Source organism: Stegodyphus dumicola, chromosome 4 (genome assembly GCF_044657685.1).
Source record: "Stegodyphus dumicola isolate Sdum_Otavi_A_Nest chromosome 4, ASM4465768v1".
Lineage (NCBI taxonomy): Eukaryota > Metazoa > Arthropoda > Arachnida > Araneae > Eresidae > Stegodyphus > Stegodyphus dumicola.
Window position 1 is genome coordinate 96,173,028 of NC_140771.1, and position 23,128 is coordinate 96,196,155.

Sequence of the window (23,128 nt, forward strand, 5' to 3'; positions counted from 1 at the left end):
TATATCACCAATTTTAAGATTTTTCTTGGCTTCTGGTGTACCGAAGAAGTGAGCATTTCTTAACTCAAGAAGATACTGATTTTTCCATTTTTTCCAGAACTGTTTTATAAGTGTCGTCTGATATTCTTTTCGTTTTATTAGACTCTTTCTTGTTGGAGAGTTATTCAGGATCTCAGCAAAGTTGTATGGATATTCATCCTTATGTCCGATCAATAGAAAATCAGCCGGTGCAAGCGGTTCAGGTTCATGTAAATCGTTGTAAACGTAGGTCAAAGGACGTCTATTCACAATATTTTCGACCTCTGTCAACACAGTCATAAATTCTTCAAAATTCAATTGATCTCTGCCTAATATCTTTTTCAACGGTTCCTTTATGGTTTTCATAAGGCGTTCATAAAAAGCTCCCCACCATGGAGCAAGCTCGACGATAAATTTCCAAGTCAAGCCTTCATTTGCTAGAAATTTTTGAAAGTCTGTACCTTTAATTATGCTGTAAAAATACTGTAAATCTTTGGCAGCATATTTGAAAGTTTTCGCGTTATCTGAATAAAAGGTGCGACAGTTTCCTCTTCTCGAAATGAAACGTCTGAGAGTCAAAATGAATTTGTTTGCAGACATATTGGAAATGAGTTCTAGATGTAACGCTCGTGTAACAGCGCACGTAAACAATACGATGTATGATTTCTGAATGTCGTTTCCAGACCTGATGTAAACTGGACCTGTGAAATCCACGCCTGTAACATAGAAAGGTGGAGTTTTAACAATTCGATCTTTAGGTAACTGAGCTGTCATTTGTTTCGCTGGTTTTACTGCGTATTTCCGACAAATTAAACAGTTCCCTAAGACTTTCTTTACCAACTGACGGCCTTTAGGAATCCAAAATTTCTGTCTTAGTTTGGCTAAAGTTGCTGCAACTCCCGCATGCAGAACGTTATTATGTTCCCTTTTTACAATTAATTCAGTAAATTTGGAATCTTTAGGAAGAAGAATTGGATGCTTCTCGTCAACTGTATATTCGGTTTCTTCTAATCTTCCCTTAATTCGAAGAATTTTATTTTCATCAAGAAACGGTGCCAAGCTGAATATATCAGAGCTTGGAGAAATTGACTTGTTAGATTGAAGAGCCTTAATTTCAGGTGTGAAGAAATCCATCTGGGCTTTACGAACACAAAAAATTTCAGTGTCCTGAATTTCAGAAGGACTTAATGTTCCACTATTAGCAGGCAGTTTTCTTGCCTTAGCAACGAAACGTCTAACCCATGCCATAATTCTGAGATATTTCAGCACATTACTGAATTTTGTTATATCCAATAGTTGATCATCTCTTTTCACAACAACGTCATAAACAGATATCTTACTACAGAGTTCTAGTTGCTTATCGTTTCCCACGTCAAACTTCGGTTGAACTGGCCAGTCTATACGTTTGTTTTGCAACCATTCTGGTCCAAACCACCAAAGTGAACAATTTCTTAAATTAGCAACAGTAGTTCCTCGTGATATGAGGTCGGAGGGGTTATCTTTCCCACGGCAATAATGCCAATTATTGCTTTCAGTTAGTTTCTGAATTTCATAAACACTGTTTTTGATGAAAGATTTAAATCTTTCGGGAGATCCCTGAATCCAAAAATACGTTATTTGAGAATCAGTCCAGTGGAAGGGGATTACTTCGTATTTTAAACATTTTGCGATTTTATCACTCAATCTAGCGGATAAAAGCGCACCCAAAAGCTCCAATCTAGGAAGTGTAAGGGATTTCAGAGGTGCAACTCTACTCTTGGAAGCAACAAAAACTGTTTGAAAAGTTCCATTGTTCAAAACTATTCTCAGATATACCACGCATCCATAAGCTTTCAAACTAGCATCAGAAAAGCTATGGAGTTCTATTTGTTTCACATCTGCATCTAATATTCCTTCTAAATAGTAGCGGGGAATTCTGAGGTGGTTCAGTTCTTCAATTTCTTCGTACCAGGCTTTCCATTTATAACTAAGATCAGGTGGAAGTTCATCGTCCCAATCAATTTTGGCAGACCAGATTTCCTGAATCAGACACTTTATTCTTATAGTGAAAGGGCCATAAAATCCGACAGGATCAAAAATACGGCCTGCGGTTTGCAATAGAAAACGTTTTGAGTTGATTGACGAGGAAATGAAATTTGTCAAGTGCTGAGTGTCAAAATAAAAATTATCATTATCCGTATCCCAGTTAATTCCTAACACTTTGATCGGGACAACTTCAGGAGATTCTTGCATCGAAAATTCTTTGCAATGCCAAATATCTTTGAGTTCTTTGGAATTAGTATGCCACTTATGTAGTGACATGCTAGCTTCATTAAAAATGTTCACAATTTCTAAACTTGTTTTCAGGGCTTGTTCTAAATTTTGGTGACCACCAATAATGTCATCAACATACAGGCAGTTGTTTAAGAGTTCTGCTGTTTCAGGATATATTTCTGAATATTTTTTAAGGTGATGCTTAATAGTAGCAGCTAGGAGAAAGGGACTAGATTTTACTCCAAACAAAACTCTTGTAAATCTAAAGATTTTCAAACTCTCATTGTTATCATTAGGATCATCTTTCCAAACGAATCGTGTAACGCCCTGTCTTCTTCATTTAACTCTATCTGTAAGAATGCTTGTGTAATGTCCGCTGTAAAGGCTATAGAATTTTGTCTAAATTTTATCAATAAATCAAAAATATCAGGATATAGGTTCGGACCAGTGTATAAATAGTCATTTAGAGAGAGTGTTTTTGGTTTATGGGCTGAAGCATCATAAACTATTCTTAGTTTGCTTGTTGCTCTATCATTTCTGATGACTGCTCTATGAGGTAAATAAAATAGGGTCTTATCATTTTGATTGTCTTCTTGAACTGGTTCAATAATATGTTTTAACTCGTAATCCTTTAAAACCTCTGTGTATTGAACAAACAAAGAGTTATCAATTTTAAATTTTTTACTCAATTTATTAAATCTTTCAAGTGCTATATCCCTATTATCTTCCATTAAATGTTTTGAATTCGGTTTCCAAGGTAATTTTACTTGGTATCTGTAGTTCTTATACCTGATATCAGATTCGAAAGATTTCATAATTTCTAAATCAACAGTTTTGTCGTTTTGAGTATCACTTTCCAAACCCAAGTTTTCTAGCTTCCAAAACTGTTGTAACTGATCTGATATCAAGTTTTCATTTACAATTACTTTCATAGTTAATAATTCACTATGATCATTATTTACTTTACCCTGCAAACACCACCCAAATAAAGATTCTGTGGCTACTACATTTCTTGAAATTCTTTTAATTTTACCAGTAATTATAGAATAGTAGAAATCTACCCCTATGAGAATATCAATTTTGTCACTTTTTCTACAACAATCTGCTAATTGTAGATTTTGTAAAATTTTATTTTTCTTAGCAAAGTTAAAATCTGGAGGAGAGATAACAGTATTAAATATATTTTCGATTTCAAGAAGCTCAATATATATATTAAGATTAGGATCGTTTACATTTTCTAGTTTTGCTCTAACAACATTAAAGGTTTTTTCTAACGCACTTTTATCACCAAAGGAATAAACAGAAAGTGATTCTTTTCTAACAATCGGAAGTTCCATTTTAGTAGATACATCTTTAGTTATGAAAGATCTCATTGAGCCATTATCAAAAAGAATTCTGACATTTTCAGATTTATCATTATTTCGAACCAATGCAGAAGCCGTTTGTAATAATATTTTATTAGATCTATTTTCATCGGAATTATATGACGAAACAGTGGAAATAACGCTCGAATCCGACGTTTTCTTTTTAGGTTTTTCATTATCTTTTTTCTGATGGAATGAATAACAAATGGCTTTCGAGTGTTTATTAAAGCAGAAGGCACAGTTTATTTTTTGTTTACAATTTTGGATCCGGTGATACCGACCTAAACATAAAAAACACCGCGATTCACTTTTTAAGATCTCCTTTTTCTTTTCTACACTTAAAACTTCGCAATCCGCAGATTTATGATTTGTGTTCCCGCAGAACAGACACTGCGATTCGGATGACGCCGCTAATAACTCAACTGTAGACGGCTTGCTCGTTATGGCTGGAGAATGTTTATGTTTGAAGGGCAAATGCTTTTCCAATCGCGAATATTTTTCTCTGGAATTATAATTAACAGAAGCCGCGCGTTCTCTACTGAATACTTCGTTCCTCAAAAAGGCTAACAAACCTTTTAAATCCCAATTTTCGTCTTTAATTTTTCGGCTATAATCAAGAACGAATTCATTAGGAAGTAATTTCAAAATTAAAGGCGTTAAGAGATTTCCGTAGGTATCAGAGTCTATTTTTAATGCTTCAAGATTTCTTATCTGTACTTCGGCGTGATCTAAAAGTTTTCTTAATCCGTTTATATCATTAGGATTTCTAACAGGTGAAGTACTTAAGAGTTGTCCTAAATGCGAATTAATTAAGATGTTCTTTTGACCAAATCTGGAACGTAACAGTTCAAGAGCAGCTTCGTAATTATTTTCGATGAGAGCGAAACCAGAAATAGCTTTGGCGGCTGAGCCACCAAGAAAGCTTTTTAAGTAAATTAATTTTTCTATTTTTGATAAATTCGGATTTTTATCAATCGCATTTTCGAACTGACCTATGAATTCTAACCAATCCGAAGAATCACCATAAAATTTAGAGATCGTTAATTTTGGAAGACGAGTGAATTTGTTTCTTTCGTTTTGGGATTCTGTAACGGTTTCATTAGAAATGTCTCTATTTGCATTGTCCGAATTTTTCAACTCTTTCAACTTTTTCTTTCCTCTAAACTGCCACACTTGAATTTTCTCTTCATATTCCAAAGCGGATGAGATTTCAAGTTCAAATTCGTCTTCTCCGACTTTTAATTCTCGTTCTATTTCAGCGTCTAAATTGCTCAAGGATTTTGATTTTTCGTTTAACTGGTCTAAAATTTCTTCCAATACATTTACATTTATACTACTATCATCTTTATTCAGTTCGGTTTCAATTTTCTTTAATATCTTGGACACTCCGGTCCTCAATACCTTTCGTTTCGATTTCAGTTTAGCAATAAGATCTTCCATATTATATAAAAATAGAAAATACAGGCTTACCTTGGCTGTCTTCGCATAAAATGATATCCAAAATTAAAAAACACAAACTTCTAAATTGGCCAAAGGTTCTCGGCACCGATGCGCCATATTGCGAAAGGTGGTTCTAATTCTAAATGAAGTGAAATATTTCAACAATCTACAAAAATAATCATTTTATTTACAAAGCAACTTTCGTTGCATCGAAGGTTCACTGCTAACTAACTACGTCGCAAACTAAAAACTAACATTCCTTTTCAGAGGCGAAGCGCCCTCTAACGGCGATACATAAATCATTTGGGGGATTTTTCCACACAAGTACTCAAAGTTGCTAGTGAATATGGTCTAGAAATTAATTTTCGTAAATGTTAATTTCTTCACAAAAAAAATCGAATTTCTTGGACATATCGTTGAAGACGGTAAACTTTTTCCATCCCTTTCGAAAACAAAATCTGTAATTAACTATTCCGAACCTAAGAGTACGAAAGTCGTCCAACGCTTCCTCGGTCTCACGGAATATTGTAGGAAATTCATCCCTTCGTATTCTAGCATTGCAAAACCCCTTAGTGATCTCCTTCGTAAGGACACCTCGTTTCAATTTCATGCTGATCAGAAAGCCGCATTTCACAGATTAAAATATTTGCTTTCTCAACAACCAGTTTTAAGTATTTTTAATCAAAACAGTCCTATCGAAATTCATACCGACGCATCCATTGATGGCTTGGGGGCAGTCTTACTACAAAAATCTATGAATCATAACAGCTTTCATCCTGTCTACTACATGTAAAAAAAACATCGGACAACGAGCGTAAATACACCAGTTATGAACTCGAGGTCCTTGCAATTGTTGAAGCTTAAAAAAAGTTCTGTATTTACGTCCTTGGTTCACATTTTAAATAATGATATTGTGTTTATGTGTATTGTAATTACTGATGAAAGGATGTTTCTGAATTTAAAGCCAGGGTAGTTTAAATTACTAACAGGTGGCAAATACACAACTTGAAATCAGACTCTTTGGAAGAAGCAATAAATTTAGAATTTACGGCAGCTCCATTTCTCGTCATAGTTAACAAAATGAAAGAACCGAGAAAGATAGATAACGGATGCTTTTTTGTCCTTGCACAAAGGTAATGGTCTCCCATATAAAGTAGAAAATGTACAAAGGTGGTAAGCTTTTAGTTCAGTACCCCCTGAAGGTATATTTACGTTGAAGTCAACTTGCAGATTCCGCTATTAGGTGTTTTCTTTGAAAAGGGTAATATCTTTTTCAGCACATAACCAGAAATAAGAGCTTATGTTTTCATTACTTAATCTTCAAAGCTGTATAATTTGGAGCATCTTCTCGGAAAACTGTTAACTTATTTTTCATCATTCATGAAAAGAATACACACCTGCGTAAATGTCTTGGAGAAATAATATCGTTAACAATTTTGCTACAAAGAATTTTTTTTTTTTTTGGTTTCTATTAACATCTCGATAATGCACGCAGTATATAAATACTTGCATTGTAACTCATATATAGCTAATTGCAAGGAAATTGCATTGTAACTCGAAAATACATTTATTTTCTCAAGAAGCTCCTTTGTCCAAGCTGTTTTCTTGTTTTCTACCCCCAAAGTGATTTTACTTTATAAAAGCCGAACTGCCTGATCTCATTCATCAGCCACTTCATCTATTCTGCTGTTGAGTTATGCGATATACATGCATACATACGTACGGACAAACGTCGCCCTAAAACTAGTCATAAGTCCCAAATATAAAATTTCAACATTTTATGTTAAGTTATGCGACATACGTACGTGTAAACGTCATGATGGAACTATTCAAAATGGAAATTTCCTTTGAAATATGAAAATCGAAATGTTTCGCGATTACAATATTTATTTCTCACAAGTCAAAACGGTGTCATAAATAACTAACTACTAATAAATTTATGATGCAATCTAAAGAATTATTTAAATCTAACACTTTAAACTGGAATAAACTTATAATATTTGAAAATTATATATAAACATAATACTAAAATAAGTTACGAATAATTTGTATTCGAAAAATTGGAATACGAGAGAAAAAAATTCTCACAAATTCCTTTTGTATATTAAAAAGTATTTCCTCAGAAAATAAGGATAAAAAAATGCAAGATTAATTTTTCACCATTATCGAAGCAATTCCTTATAGAAACTGGAAATTTAAAGCATTTTACGTAGTTTCTCTTACTGATGTATATTGACTAACTTTCTGTATTCGGCACATATCTTGATTTAAGGTACGAGTAATATACAGTATATGTGTTAGTGTGCAAATTATAAAGTAGCCAAATAGGAGATAAAATACTATTTTAGCAACCAGTCTCGTGTCGAAGATACCATAAGGAGAAAAACTAATTTCACTCGCTAAATTCAAAGGAGGGGAGAATTAGCTTAATTATATCCACATGGTAAGGGGGCCCTGCTTTTGAAGCAGTTTGAGTAAAAATGTTTGCCGCTTTTCCGACAGACCTGGTAAGAAAACACGATTATTTTTACGTCGTTTCCTGAAAAAACCCGTAACGCTCGGGGGGTTACACAATTGCAAATTCTACAAAATAAAATTCTACGAGAAATTATCAATGCTCCTTGGTATATTCCAAACATCTATATTCACAAAGACCTTCGAATCGAACTTATTCAAGAGTATATTAAACGATTAGCGGTCAACTTCTTTTATTCAGTACAAACCCACAGTAATAGCCTTATTAGCACTCTCAGACACTCCCCGCATCCCAGAGAAAAACATCGTTACCCATGTGACATCCTTCTCACATAAGAGTCACAACCTTAAATTGACTCATTCACGCTAAAATGACTCTGCGCTTTACCGCCCGCGGCTACATCTTATAACGACACTGAACTTGCCAGCCCCCCTTTTTCCGCCGCCGCTAGTGAAGACCTCACTCTCACCGCCTCCCACACTCCTTTCGCCCTACTCTTTCTCCCTCCCACCCGATCCTTATCAGAAGTTGAGTAAAAAGATGTTTCTACATCTTGACACTCGAGAATAAAATACGATCTGTGTGTGTGTGAAATTTCTCTCCTATGTGAATCAGGACGTTTCTTTGTTTACGCTTCACGCATGCGCCCTCCTCGCTGATGACGTACACACACTTCCGGAAACTTTCTACCTCCTTGAAAAAGAAAAAAAAAAAAAAAAAAGTCGTCTGACTACTGAAGCTGGTTCACAAATATAAAAGTATGATCTTTGAGGAGAAAACTTTAGAAGTTCCTATATCCTGCATCTAGAAACTAAACAACTTGAGCATCAACTATGACTCCTTCGAAATAATCATTCTAATTATAGTATCTCCGAATGGCAATGTCATGAGAACGAAACCGCATTGACATTATTTACCGCTGTCATGATTCGTTTTAAGTGCTTTTCAGTTTGTTTCTGTTTAATAACTCTTTCATTTGCATATGAAGGATTTCCTACCAAGGAAGAGTAAGTGTAGTGAGATACATTTAATTATGTGTTCCAACTAAATTATGAAAAACAAATATTATTGTCTATGTAAAAATGAAAAGGCGTCTGCTGTTTTGTTTCTACAGACCGATACTTTTAGAATTTTCTTTGTACATTTTTATCTGAAATACTCAATTGATCTATATGATTACGTATTGCATTTAGAATGAAATATATTCCCCTCTTTTTAAAAAATTTCCCTTATTCTTCTAGATTTATTAATTTAGAATTCGCACGGAATTTTTTAGCTTCCTTTATGTGCAGTCCATGTAGTGTACATTATAGTACGTTATGATGTTATCATTAAGTTCTATTTTTGGCTAAAGTGCAGATTCGCCCACTTATTTGGTTGGCGTTTGTTTGGTGCTTTTTTTACAAGAGTAAGAAGAATTCGATTTTTGTCAATTTTCTCTGACTTTTTAAGTGAAAATAGGTCGATGTGTACATGGATACCGAGTATGTGCAATTCTTAAAAACGCGCCAACCAGTGGGTGATTCTGCACTTTTCCCCTATTTTGACTTATTTCTTCAGTATTTTTAAGAAAGATGTGCTAGGTTTCGTTTCGTAGGTAAAGAGAAATGATGAAGTAATATATGAGATCGTTGCGAATAATTATTATGTTCTCTGATACCAAACAAACAAAAGGAAAAAAAAAAGTATTCACGTATTCATTACATGCAGTGTATTGTCATGCACTGAGAAAAAAAAATAAGTGCCTTGAAGGATGATTAAAAAAATCATTGAATTAAAAAATTGAATTAAAATCATTGAATTAAAAAAAGAAGATTAGAATTTATTTTTTATAGTTAATTATTCAGTGATAAGATGCTAAATGATAACATTCTTAAAATAATGTAAGTAATGTAGTGAGCATATATAATAATATTGTGCAAAGGTTGAGTTTAGATTCTATAATTCTCTATTTTCACACTTTACTTTTGTACAACAGTAGTTGATTTGTATAATTATACTATGTGAGGGCTATGTGCCTAAAGGGAAAGATACCTTCATAGTAAATTTTCTGAAAGAAACTGGTTCATAATCATATTGGACTTATGAGAAAACCACAAGAATGCACATTCAGCCAGCCCATTCAGTAGGATTTGAACCTTTTTGAACTACCAGTGTTCAGTGACTTTACTTCTCAGCTACTGGCAGGTTCTGTACTGCAAAGATGCTGGCTTTTGACGCGTGTATATGGTTATCGTAAATGCTAATTTTTGTTGTTGTATTGTCACAAATATTTTTAAGAAAAACCTCTTTCATATCTTTAAAATAAGAAGTTACGTAAAAGTATATTTTAGGGTACCCCTTGGCGATTTTTGGCAGTACATGGATACCAAGTTTGTGCAGTTCTTTGATTTATTATTTCGTCGTGCATAACGGCAATTTTAGCGCCAAAAATTGCTGCTACACAAAGCCAAAATAACAACACAAAGAATTGCACAAACTTGGTATCCATGTACACATCAGCCTATTTTCACTTAAAAAAAACTCTGAATTGCACAAAAATGGCATTGTACACTCCCTTGACTTTATCCATGTACACATTGACCTATTTTCACTTAAACAAAATTGAAGGATTGCACAAACTTGCATTGTGCACTCCCTTCACTTTGTCCATAAACTCATCGATATATTTTCACTTAAAGAAGTCAAAGGAGCACCCAATTCTACAATACAGGCAAACAAAAAATACATAATTTCAATAAATTATGTTTTAAACCAAAGAATAAAATAACATGAAAAAGGAAAAACATGTTATACATTTAAGCACTACAAAAAGCTAAGATTCTAAATAGGCTATCCATTTACCCTATTTAGAAATTCCTTCGCCTTTAGTCTGTGGCACACAAAATTTCAGTTAATCTTTGGATTATGGTAACTTGGCGATTTTTTGGCGAAAATTTCGCGACCAACCCTGCTACAGCAACCTGCTAGTTTTGTTTTGGACGCCATTTTGTTTTCACGAAGTAAAGGCATGTTTTTTTTTTTTTAACTCGACATTTTTTTCCAGCAATCTGCTAGCCGAATTACGCTTATGCTAGAACTTTTATGGAACAAAAGTGCTTAATCATGACGAATATTAGGTGCGAAATTGGAAGAAAGTGCAGAATCGCCCACTGCTTGCCGCGTTTTTAAGAATTGCACATACACGGTATCACCCATGTACACGTCGACCTATTTTCACTTAAAAAAAATCCCAGAATTGCACAAAAATGGCATTGCGCACACTCTTGACTTTATCCATGTACACTACTAAAGCCCTAGCTAGTAACCTTTATCGCCTTACCAAAATGTCGCCAAACTACCTGTTGCCATATTCCAAAGATTAGCCAAAATTTCTTAACAGCATCGAAACACTTCTAAAATTATTTGGGCTGATCTTTAGAATATGGTAACTGGTAGTTTGGCAACATTTTGGAGGCGATAAAGGTTACTACCTGGGACTTTGGTAATAATGTGAGCAGTACTCAGTTCCGATTACGCATTATTTTGTGTGAGGGAAATGAGAGATCATGGGATATGTCATGTGATATTAATGGACGAATTACGGTTCTTTAATCGGAAAAGGGGGGAAATCGGGAAAAAATCTGGAAATTTTGTATTTGGCTTTATTCTGTGTTGTGTAAAACAGTGTTCATTAATTTTTGGACCCCATGGCCCTTACTAAAAAGAATTCGAAATGGGTATTTAGTGGGATTGAAAGGGGTAGTAATAAGTGTTTCTTTAAGGTTGTGTGAGATAGAAGTAAAGATGTTTTATTAAGTTATTTATTTTACCTGGTACCTTGCTGTGAACTATAAGTATGATTTTAAAGATCCTGAAACAGAAATAAGAAAAGTTTATCGGACACATAATCAAGATTCTGAAGAAGATTAGGTAAGTTAGTATTTTTAATTATTTGAGGATATTATTTTTATGCATTGTTCTAAATGTAAGGTGGAAGTAAAGTAATTTGGTATTATTGGGAAAATTATTATTAGCAATGATTTAGTTTAAAGTAATTAGGATTGTAAGCTAATTTTTATTAATTTAATGTATGTGCTTATTTATATTTTAAGTAGTGTTTTTAAATTTAATTATATTTTAATTAAATGATAGTTATTTTGTGAATTTTATGTTTGTAGGAATTTGGTATACGTTTTAGTTGAAGTAAACGTGCATGGAAATAATTTAAATATTTGACACTAAGTATTTGTAATGTTTGCGGTATGAATTCTTTGGTGACGTTTTTAATATAATAGATAATTTAGAGGTAAAAGTTTTTGGATATTTTATACGTGGAAATGTTCATATTTGGAAAGGGTATATACTTTTTCGTTATTAGGTAATTTCATATATGTTCTTTTTACCGGGTTTAAAGATTCAGAAAATTGTCATGTATTTTCGTGAAATTTTTCTAATTTATGAGAAAAAAGCAGTGTACATGGATATAGTGAAGAGTGTGCGCAATGCCATTTTTGTGTAATTCTGGGATGGTTTTTTTAAGTAAAAATAAGGGCTGATCATTGGAATATGGTAACAGGTAGTTTGGTGACATTTTGGAGGCGATAAAGGTTACTACCTAGAACTTTGGTAATAATGTGAGAAGTACTCAGTTCCGATTGCGCTTTATTTTGTGTGAGGGAAATGAGAGATCATGAGATATGTCATGTGACATTAATGGACGAATTACAGTTCTTTAATCAGAAAAGAGGGTAAAATTTGGAAAAATATCTGTAGTACTATATTATTTTGTATTAAGCTTCATTGTGTGTTGTGTGAAATAGTGTTCATTAATTTTCGGATTGCATGGCGCTATGTAAAGTGAATTCTAAATTTTTAATGCGTTTTTCTGATAATAGTATATGAAATTACCTGATCGCGAGAAAGTATATACCCTTTCCAAGGATGAACATTTCCACATATAAAATAAATAAAATATCCAAAAACTTTTACCTCTAAATTATCTATTATATTATAAATGTTACCAATGAATTTCTACCGCAAACATTAAAAATGGTTACAAATACTTAGTGTCAAATATTTAAATTATTTCCATGCACGTTTACTTCAACTGAAACGTATACCAAATTCCTACAAACATAAAATTCACAAAATAACTATCATTTAATTAAAATATCACTAAACCATGTACATGTCGACTTATTTTTACTTAAAAAACATCCCAGAATTGCACAAAAATTGCATTGCGTACACTCTTCACTATATCCATGTACACTGCTTTTTTCTCATAAATTAGAAAAATTTCACGAAAATGCATGAAAATACTCAACGTATACTACTCAAACATATTCCAAAATACTACAAACATATAACTCACAAAATCATGATCATTAAATTAAAATATAATTAAATTAAAAAACACTACTTAAAATATAAATAAGCACATACGTTAAATTAATAAAAATTAGATTACAATCCTAAATACTTTAAACTAAATCATTGCTAATAACACTTTTCCAATAATACCATATTAATTTATTTACTCCTTACATTTAGAACAATGTATAAAAATAATATCCTCAAATGATTAAAAATACTAACTTACCTAATCTTCTTCAGAATCTTCATTACGTGGCACCCACACTTCCCTACAGAAAGAGTTCCAATCGGCTGCAGTACTACTGCTAATTTCTAAATCCGAAATCCAGTAGTCAACTGGCAGTCTATTCACCCAGTAATAAGAAATGAATAAAATTTCACCCATACTCAAACTATCAGCAAACCACGTACCCTTCCTTACACTCCGTTTCACAAAATTTCCATTTTCACCAGATTTCTTGCACCGCCATTCAAACTTATCTGTAATATCCTTCCTTTCACACAATCTCAACTTATTATTACAGTCAAAAGTCGTTAATCCGGACTTGTCGGGACTTCGGCGATTCCAGATTATCGGAAAATTATTATTTTTCCGGATTATAGATCATCAGTTTAAATCTGGTAAAATGGCATGCAGAAATTATAAAATTAAAAAGTATGAAATCATAATTTACGAAATAAAGAAGAATTATGATCAAAATAAAAAAAAAAAAGCTTAATATTTATTTGTTTACTTTACTAAACATTTCTTTCAATGTAAGTTGTTTAAGTTGCTTCGTTTTTTATGTGATAATACATTCTCTTTAATTCTATAAACAGACATAATTTCTTGTTCAGTTACAAAGTTCCGCTGTTCAAGTCCTATAATTGCTGTGTCGAGAATACGGACTAATTTGTCAATCGAAATTTTTTCGTTTTCAATAACCTCTGTCACTTTCTTCGCTATCGGAAGCGAATTATAATGACGAGGCATTTGATTTAAATCATATCAAAGACGGAGTACATCGAAATGAAATACTACATTTAGTAAGCAATTATAAGCCAAATAAAATAAAAACATCTGCCCTGAAGATAAGGATAGTGCTGACAGATCAACTTCCAATTCATTGCCTGCGCCACGGCGTTAAAGATAAACAAAGTTTAGATAAACAAACATTAAAGTTTAGATAAACAAAGGATATGCCTTTATTCATTTTTTGCAGCTATTCCACTTTTTGTTTAATGGACTCCGAAACATTCTTTCGCTTTGTAGATCCGTTACATATTAGTAAATATAAATCGGAAATTCTATTTGACATAATCGAAAGTTCAAGCTTACTTTTATAAAATTGCTCTAACAGTCTGCAAAAAATAATAAGCCGGATCCAATTCGAAGATTAAGGAACAACGCAATCTGCAACATTAACTGAAATAGATAATTTTAGCTTAGCTTACATCGTCCGTTGTACATTGAGCGTGCATTCGTAAACGTATTTTGCGCACGTTCACATGCGCGACGCATGCGCAGAAAGTTTGTAGCTTTGAGGTCCAGATTATAGATCATTCCGGATTATGGGTGTCCGAATTAACGACTTTTGACTGTAGTACTTTCTAATCTACAACTGTTGTGAAACTGTATTGGAGGTAGATAGTTAGGAAAAGAAGTTTTATTGGGAAAGGGATTATTAATATGGGCAAGAATATATATATATGGGCACCCTTTGGCAAAAATTGGCATTTTTGGTGATACTTTAATACTGAGTTTGTGGAATTGATATTTTGGCTTGTGTAGCAGTGACTTTTGCGGCAAAAATTACTGCTACACAAAGCCAAAATAATAACCTGGGCGCGCAGGCACCCTCCCGCTGCTTCAGCACTACCTATACTTGAAAAAAAAAAAGAGCTAAATAATTTTCAGTAGTTAAGATTTCAGTTTTTAAAATATTGCTTTACCACTTCCCAAAACATTCATATGATTAACAAAGAATGACCAAAAAGTCTACTGTTTTCCATATAGAAGTAAGATCAGGAAAAGTCATCCTTACTCAGCAAACAAGCGGCGGGAAAATACTTCAAAGTTTAGGTGACACTTTCAAGTCGTAAAACTTTTGTTCTTTTACAGTTTTGAATAGCCATCCATATCCAGGCCAGCGTTCCCTCTAGCTATCAGGCTTAATATCACTAAAGAAGAAAAAGTCCTTTTGTTTTGGACCAAGCATCTAAAAGCATAATGGTTAAAAGATAATAGGTATTAAAAAAAAAAAGAAAGATGAAAGAAAAAAAAAAAAAAATAAGCTGGAGTATTTAATTTTGAGATTTGCTACTTATTATCTAAATATTGCACAGAAGAGGGAAGCAAACACAGTAAAATAATTTTGAGTGATTGTTTTTACATTAATTTTGAATTTCAGTCAAGTCAATAACTATAGCAAAAATATTTAACTTTTTTTGTAATAATATAGAATATTCAACATTCCATTTCCTCCTATAATTTTTTTTATAATCTAGACCTTCCTTAAAATAAAAGTTGTTAATTCATCCCCACACATCTGATATTTACCATATAATTCTAACTCTAGCAGACTAAGTTTCTAACTTTAGGACTAGTCTCAAACTCTAACTTAAGCTCTTAGCAATACTTAATTTTTAATAGTTTAAATACATCGAAACTCTCACACTCTAGTTCTCCCAGTAAATTTTTCTCAATGCCATTAAACTAACTGCTACTTGAATTCTCAATGCAGCTAATGCTGTGGTGACTTTTTATATTTTGCCCATTGGGTACAGTAAAAACTGATTTTATAATCCTTCTACTGATTTTATATTCTGTAAGTCAAAACTGAGTTTTTACCATCAAAGTTAATGGCTAGCTGGTGTGCACCTAAACCCTTCCATAGGGCTTATCAGTGTTACAGTCACTTGTAATCTTTCAGGGAGGGGAGAAGGCAGATTGAAGGTAATGCTGTCTCTAGGCATTCATCTTGACTGTTGGGCACAAACTGTGGGGTTTTACTTTGTGTAAATTAGCTTTCAGTTTTTAAAACCCTACTTAGATTGAGAAATGAGTTATCACTCCATCTGTAAAAATACAAAGCATGTTTTTAAAGTGAGTACCATTTGAAAATAATAAAGAAACAAGTAGAATTTTCTTACCAATTTTATTTTATATGAAATCCTGTACTTTAATCTATTTTCCTGCATTATTTCAACCAATATTGAGGCACTTATCATATTGTACAGCCAGTTTTTAATCCCATTCTTTATAGAAGTCAGCCGCCTGGTTTGATACTTACTACATCTCAGTTGTTTTGATCTCATCATTATCTTTGTGGTAAAGACCACCCAAATCTTCAGTTGCAGGAATAGGTGTCTTTGGGTGCTAGATCAACTCTGTACGGAGGGTGATCAAGTTGCTCCCAATGAAATGACACAGTGAGATCTTCTTGCATCATCATGAGCATTCGTGTGGCCATCTTTAAAAGCTGTAACCCATTTCTGTACTATTTGATTGCTCATAACATTTTCTTTATACACTTCACTAATCTAATGATGAATTTCAGCCACTTTCATGGCTTTAGCACTAAGAAAACGAATCACCAATCTTATTTGACAGTTGGCAGGACAATTAATTAGTCAAGTCATTTTAGATACTTAAAAACAAATGTTAATATGGTCAAAAGTTTCTGCAATGGCACCCATGGCTTGCCAACAGATGTGGTGCACATGCACCCATGGAGGTAGGAAGTAAGATGGAGTAGCCCTAAACAGGTTTCTCTCGTACCCTGCTCTGAAGCACTGGCGATCCCTACATGGTGACCAAAACATTGTGTCATTTATCATTCAGTTCAATGGGTTTTGACGCGATCGGATGTAAACATTTTGTAATTATGTCGTAAATATACATATAAATGTATATATTTTCTTTTCCTACAACACTTCAGAGTCCTAAGTATATGAAAGTAACATATTTTTAAACAACATTTCATTCTGAACGGAATTACATGCTATACTTTTCGAAGAACAGTTTTCTCAGAATGGTTTAATTTGAATGAAATATTTTCACACGTTTTCATTAATTACATTAGAAAAAAATTTAAGGTAATTCAATTTTATTCTGTTAAGGTACAAAAATTAAGATCAAAGTTTATTGTATTATTAATATTAAAATTATGCATTATTTCTTTTCTATTTATAGAGCTTCTTCCTAAAATACTTTCTTAAATAAGACATGATTTTTTGGCTTCTGAGACATCTTTTAAATAGAAAAATATAAATCAGTTTATAATTAATGCTCTCTATTCGGTTCATTTTAAATTAGAGAATTATTAGAAATTAGGAAATACTTTAAATAGTACTTAATTTTCTCTGAACATTTCTGAAAGGGAATAAAATAAGGATTTTTTTAAAGTATTATTTAAAACTTGTAACTGAGTTATTATAAAATGTAAGGGGAATAAATCTTTTAATTATACTTATCAGATTTTTTTTACCATTAATTTCAACATTACATATTCCAAAACTCTTTATTACTTTCATAAGTGCGCATCTTATAGCATTTGCTTTACAATGCCTTTTAACAGATTGTTTTCCAGTAAGAACAATTCTTGCTTAAATAGTTTTATAACATATTTGTCAACAGGATTTCAATTTATGTTTACAATTCAATATTAAGGTTATTATATATTTAGATAACATTTATAATCATTTTAAATTAGATACATTTAATAATTAGATTTCTTCACAGTTATTTATAAATGAATAAATTTTTCATTTCAAATACATTTATAAATAATTTAATGAATATTTAAAGCCCAAAGGGATTATTTTTCAGATATATAAAATTAAAATGATGAGTTTAAAATGAGCAACAGTAAAGCCTCTCCTCTAAAAAAAATTAAAAGGTACATGTTACAATAATATATGGATGTGAACAAAAATTGATTTTATTTAAAACATTTTGGCATTTGGAACATAAAATAAAAGTAGCGAATACTCTATCAAGGGTATCGAAAGACGTATACAATTTTAAAGGTACTGTAAGGTATTTTTCATTCTTTAAGCATAACATTTTTGTTAAAATTTATATTTTTGTAGTTCAACAGCTTAGAATTTTATAAAACAAATTCATAATCAAAATCGCTGTTGTTAGTTATCGAAAAATAACCAAGATGTGATTTTTGCCACTAAAGTATACAAATTGCTATTATCTATCACACTATGAATGTTTCTTTCGTGTGAAAGTGTCCCTTTTTCGATTTGTATGGAACTGTTGTGTGTCGAAACACTATCAGAACACTGTCAAGCGAGCTTCTGAATGCAAACAAAGAACACCCCATCTGGTGACCGAAGCTTCGAAGCAGTGCTTCACTTCTAGTGGCGGTTGGCCACTCCTTCCTTTCTTACTTCCTTTCTTACCCTTGCATGCACCGAATGCTGACTACAATGCTGCCTTACTGGAATTTCAAAAGAGTACTTATTTTAAAAACATGCCTCATTAGAAATTCAATTACAATGCCTCATTAGAAATTCAAACATTCCTCATTAGAAATTCATTAGAAATTCAAACATGCCTCATTAGAAATTCAAATTCAATTACATGAGAAAAAAATTTAAGGTAATTCAATTTTATTCTGTTAAGGTACAAAAATTAAGATCAAAGTTTATTGTATTATTAATATTAAAATTATGCATTATTTCTTTTCTATTTATAGAGCTTCTTCCTAAAATACTTGCTTAAATAAGACATGATTTTTTGGCTTCTGAGACATCTTTTAAATAGAAAAATATAAATCAGTTTATAATTAATGCTCTCTATTCGGTTCATTTTAAATTAGAGAATTATTAGAAATTAGCAAAATACTTTAAATAGTACTTAACTTTCTCTGAACATTTCTGAAAGGGAATAAAATAAGGATTTTTTTAAAGTATTATTTAAAACTTGTAACTGAGTTATTATAAAATGTAAGGGGAATAAGTCTTTTAATTATACTTATCAGATTTTTTTTACCATTAATTTCAACGTTACATATTCCAAAACTCTTTATTACTTTCATAAGTGCGCATCTCATAGCATTTGCTTTACAATGCCTTTTAACAGATTGCTTTCCAGTATGAACAATTCGTGCTTAAATAGTTTTACAACATATTTGTCAACAGGATTTCAATCTATGTTTACAATTCAATATTAATGTTATTATATATTTAGATAATATATAATAACCTTAATATAAGTAATATTATTACTATGGCCATAGTACATAATGTAAATAGTTGTATATAGTGTAAGACCATGGTCCTTTTTGTTTTTAAATGTGTATTTGATTTGATTTGTATTTAGTATTTGATTTGTTTAAGTTATCTATTACATTTATTGTCCATGTTGTTTGATATTGTAATGTAATGTTTATGCCTCTTGTAAGTTTGGCTTCGTGTTCAGGGATTGTACTGCGCGTGACGTGCAGTCCTTGGAAAGGGGGCAGTGTTACGAATTTGGTATTTAAAAAGCTAATGTTATATCGATTATAAAATAAATGGTTTTATTTCGCACGCAGTGCAGCGTGTGACGAATATTAAAAGAAAGCTAAGCCGGAAAATTGAAAATACAAGAGCGCATGCATTAAATATATAAATATCTCTTTTTGATTTTGAGAAAGTACCAGAAAATTCTAGCGCGTGATTTTAAAATCTTATAAAAGGAGGAAAACATGTCAGTTCGTAGTAGTTGCTTAGTTTGTTGTTGTTCAGAAAACTGGTCTTTTTGATTGTAGCGAATTCGTGGATTAGCGTTCTTTAGCTGTTTTGAATTACGTTCTATTGGACATTGGAGTAGTTAAAAGATATTTTTTATTAAAGCTTGAACTTAATAACTTGCACAACTTGTGCATACAAAATAAAATCTGCCACTTCTTGGTATTAGATAAAAAAAAGTTGAATCACAAATTAAAGCAATTCATAGCAAAATACTACAGTTGCCATGGCTAAAGATAAAAGAAATTGATTCACAAATTAAGTAATTCATAACAAAAGATTACAGTTGCGCGGGCTAAGCATTGGCTCAAATTCTAACTGCATGATTTAACTTCAGCTGGCAAAACAGCTAATGCCAAGTAACTAACCTAACAGAGTTTAGCAAAGAGAAAAGTAGAACTGCGAGCATCTCTGTCAAACTCTGACTTAAATATTCTTAACTCATTTGCATCCTAGCTAGAGCTAACAAGAAGAAGGAGTGGTAGTATAAATCAAATTTATCAGAAAATGGGTTAATTAACATAAATTGCTTACCACTTTTTTTTTCAACTAAACTCTTAAGTTTCTATCTTGGAGACAACTAGAGGTTCATCCAAACAGGCTCATTAACAAAAAATTAAATAAAAACAAAATTGCAAAATGACACCTTATTTCTCAAATGAAATCGGAAAAGACAGTGGAGAAAAGACATGGAAGAAGTGCAAAATAATCTTTGAAATTTTTAAAACATCCACACATATTTTTTTCTGTAAATTTATATTATGAACATTTAATAAAAAATATATTCATATTTTCTAAGAAATTATTTCTTTTCATGTAGTACTGTTCTCTTAAGTTTATCTTCATGTAATTCTTCTTAAGAAATAATTCTGGGTGATTATAGTGTGTAGTATAATAACTCCAATTTGATTTTCTCACTATTCTATATAGTGTTTCTCAGTGGGCAGAAGAACTGAAAATTCATCTACATACTGAATTTGACAGGTTAATTGGAGTAAAAAATCTAGAAAAAGTAAAGTAATTTTATCATTTATATTCTGCATGAATACACTTCATTGCATATTGTTTCATTGTTTATACATAAATTAAATTTTATTGCATTTTTGCTTTCTATTTTAGGTTTATGATGATTTAAGGAAAGCAAAACTTCACAAAATTGATGGATATGATTTAGTACATAAGATGTCTAAAGACATGACAGAAAACTTTAAGAAAAAAATGCGAGCTCTCAAGGTATTTATTTATAATTGAAAGTAGTTGAAATTCTTAAACATTGTTTGAATGTTTAAACATCTGTTACACTTTAATTTTTATAATAATTATAATTTTATTCTAGAAATTGGTTGCAGCTGCTGAAAAAACAGTTAAGCATTACAAGTATAATCATTTTATTACTAAAGTAAGTAATTTCATTTGTGAAATTTTTTTTACTTGAATATCAAATATGGTAGAATATGTTATTAGTTTACTTTCATTTTATATTTTAAAATTGAATGCAAATTTTTATTTTTATTAAATTGTTACTTTATTTTACTTATTTTAAGAAATGTAATGTAAAGTTGGATAAGAATTGCAGTTTTTAAGATGAGTTTAGAGTTCTTGAATTTTATGTTCATTGCTACTATTTATGCAAGTCTGTGGCTTGTTATTATGAAATGGTGGTAAAATTTAGAAAATATCAGTACAGTCAAAAGTCTTTAATCCGGACGTCCATAATCCGAAATAATCTATAATCCGGACCACAAAGCTACAAACTTTCTGCGCATGCGCATATGCGTTTACGCATGTGCATATTCATTTACGCATGCGCATAATATGTTTATGCATGCGTGTTTAATGTATAACGGACGGTATAAGCTAAACTAAAATTATCTAATTATCTATTTCAGTTAATGTTGCAGATTGCATTCTTCCTTAATCTTCTAATTTGATCCGGTTTATTATTTTTTGCAGACTGTTAGAGCAATTTTATAAAAGTAAGTTTGAACTTTTTATTACGGTTATGTCAAAAATTCAAATTATGTCAAACTTACGATTATCTAAAAAAGAATTTCTGATTCTGGAGCTGGCGAAGGATCTACAAAGTGAAAGCATGTTTCAATGTCCATCAAACAAAAGTGGGATTGCTGCAAAAAATGGATAAAGGCATATCCTTTGTTTCTCTAAACATTCCGAAATCCGTTTATCAATTTCACGCTGCTTCTGCTGGGGGGGGATGTTGTGGCGCGCAATGAACTGGAAGTTGATCTGTCAGCGCTATCCTTATCTTCAGGGCAGATGTTTTTATTTTATTCGGCTTATAATTCCTTACTAAATGTAGTATTTCATCTTGAAGTACTCCATCTTTGATATGATTTAAATCAAATTCCTTGTCATTATAAATATCACAAATACCATCAAAAGTTTTGGTTGCAATTTTCTAATTTCGACTATGCGTAATGTATGCTTTACGCATGCACATATTGAAAGAAATGTTTAATAAAGTAAACAAATAAATATTAAGCTTTTTTTTTGTAAATTTTGATACACTTTAGATCATAATTGCTCTTTATTTCTTAAATTGCGGTTTCATATTTTTAATTTTATAATTTCTGCATGCCATCTTACCAGATTTCAACTGATGATCTATAATCCGGAAAAACCGATAATCGGGAATCACCGAAGTCCCGACGAGTCCGGATTAAAGACTTTTGACTGTATTAGCAAAAGAAGTTATTACATAACATGGCGTAAAAGTGCTTAAATTATTATTTATTTGATATACGAGGTAGGATTCAAAAGTTCCCGGACTGAGTCTTTAACGTAAAAAAAATATTAGGAATTAAATTGCAGAAACACATCCTCCTTCGAAATAAGACCCTTGTGCAACAACACACTTTTGCCAGGGTCTGTAAAGTTCATCGAAGCATGTCTGGAATCCATTTTTGGCAATGTCCTTTAATTCAGCCTGCGATGCACATTTAACTTCATCTGAAGATTGAAATCGATGACCCTGCAAGCGTCTTGCCAGTTCAGGAAATAGGAAGAAATTGCAGGGTGTGAGATCTGGTGAGTAAGAAGGATGAGGCAAAACAGTTGTTTTCGTTTTCGCAAGAAAGTCATTGACGAGTAGGGATCGGTCAGTAGGAGCGTTGTCATGCAACCGCACCCATGTCTGCTCTGCTCACATTCTGGTCTCCTCTTCCAGATCGACTCGAGCAAATGACGTAGGATTCCGATGTAGAGTTCTTTGTTCACAGTGCATTTTTCAGGGATATCCAATTGCACAATGCCCTGGATATCGAAGGATACCTCTAGCATGACCTTTCCCTTAGAGCAATCTTGATGGAATTTCTGCTTCTGTGGAGATTGAGGTGATTTCCATGTTGCCGATGCTCTCTTGATTTGTAGCTCGTACAAAAAACACAATTTCTAATCTCCAGTAACTATTCTGCCAAGTAGGGAAGGATCTTTGTCAACAGCCAAGATTAAGTCTTCCACCATTTCCATTCGA

The 23,128-nt window shown here is 32.2% G+C and overlaps 1 protein-coding gene across 3 annotated transcripts in view; it reads left to right on the forward strand.

Moving 5' to 3' along the window:
- Positions 1 to 8,308: 8,308 nt before the first annotated feature.
- Positions 8,309 to 23,128, forward strand: part of LOC118198908 (voltage-dependent calcium channel subunit alpha-2/delta-1-like) — a 131,066-nt gene continuing 116,246 nt past the window's right edge. The window contains exons 1-4 of one of the 3 annotated variants that reach the window (XR_015040719.1): positions 8,309 to 8,558; positions 20,566 to 20,647; positions 20,755 to 20,868; positions 20,972 to 21,034. Coding sequence is in view for 2 of the 3 variants with exons in the window: in XM_085815244.1 (XP_085671370.1) it covers positions 8,476 to 8,558; positions 20,566 to 20,647; positions 20,755 to 20,868; positions 20,972 to 21,034 (342 nt within the window). In the remaining variant the exon portion in view is untranslated. The remainder of the gene's footprint in view (positions 8,559 to 20,565; positions 20,648 to 20,754; positions 20,869 to 20,971; positions 21,035 to 23,128) is intronic. The other 2 variants (XM_085815244.1, XM_085815243.1) reach the window with 2 other exon arrangements.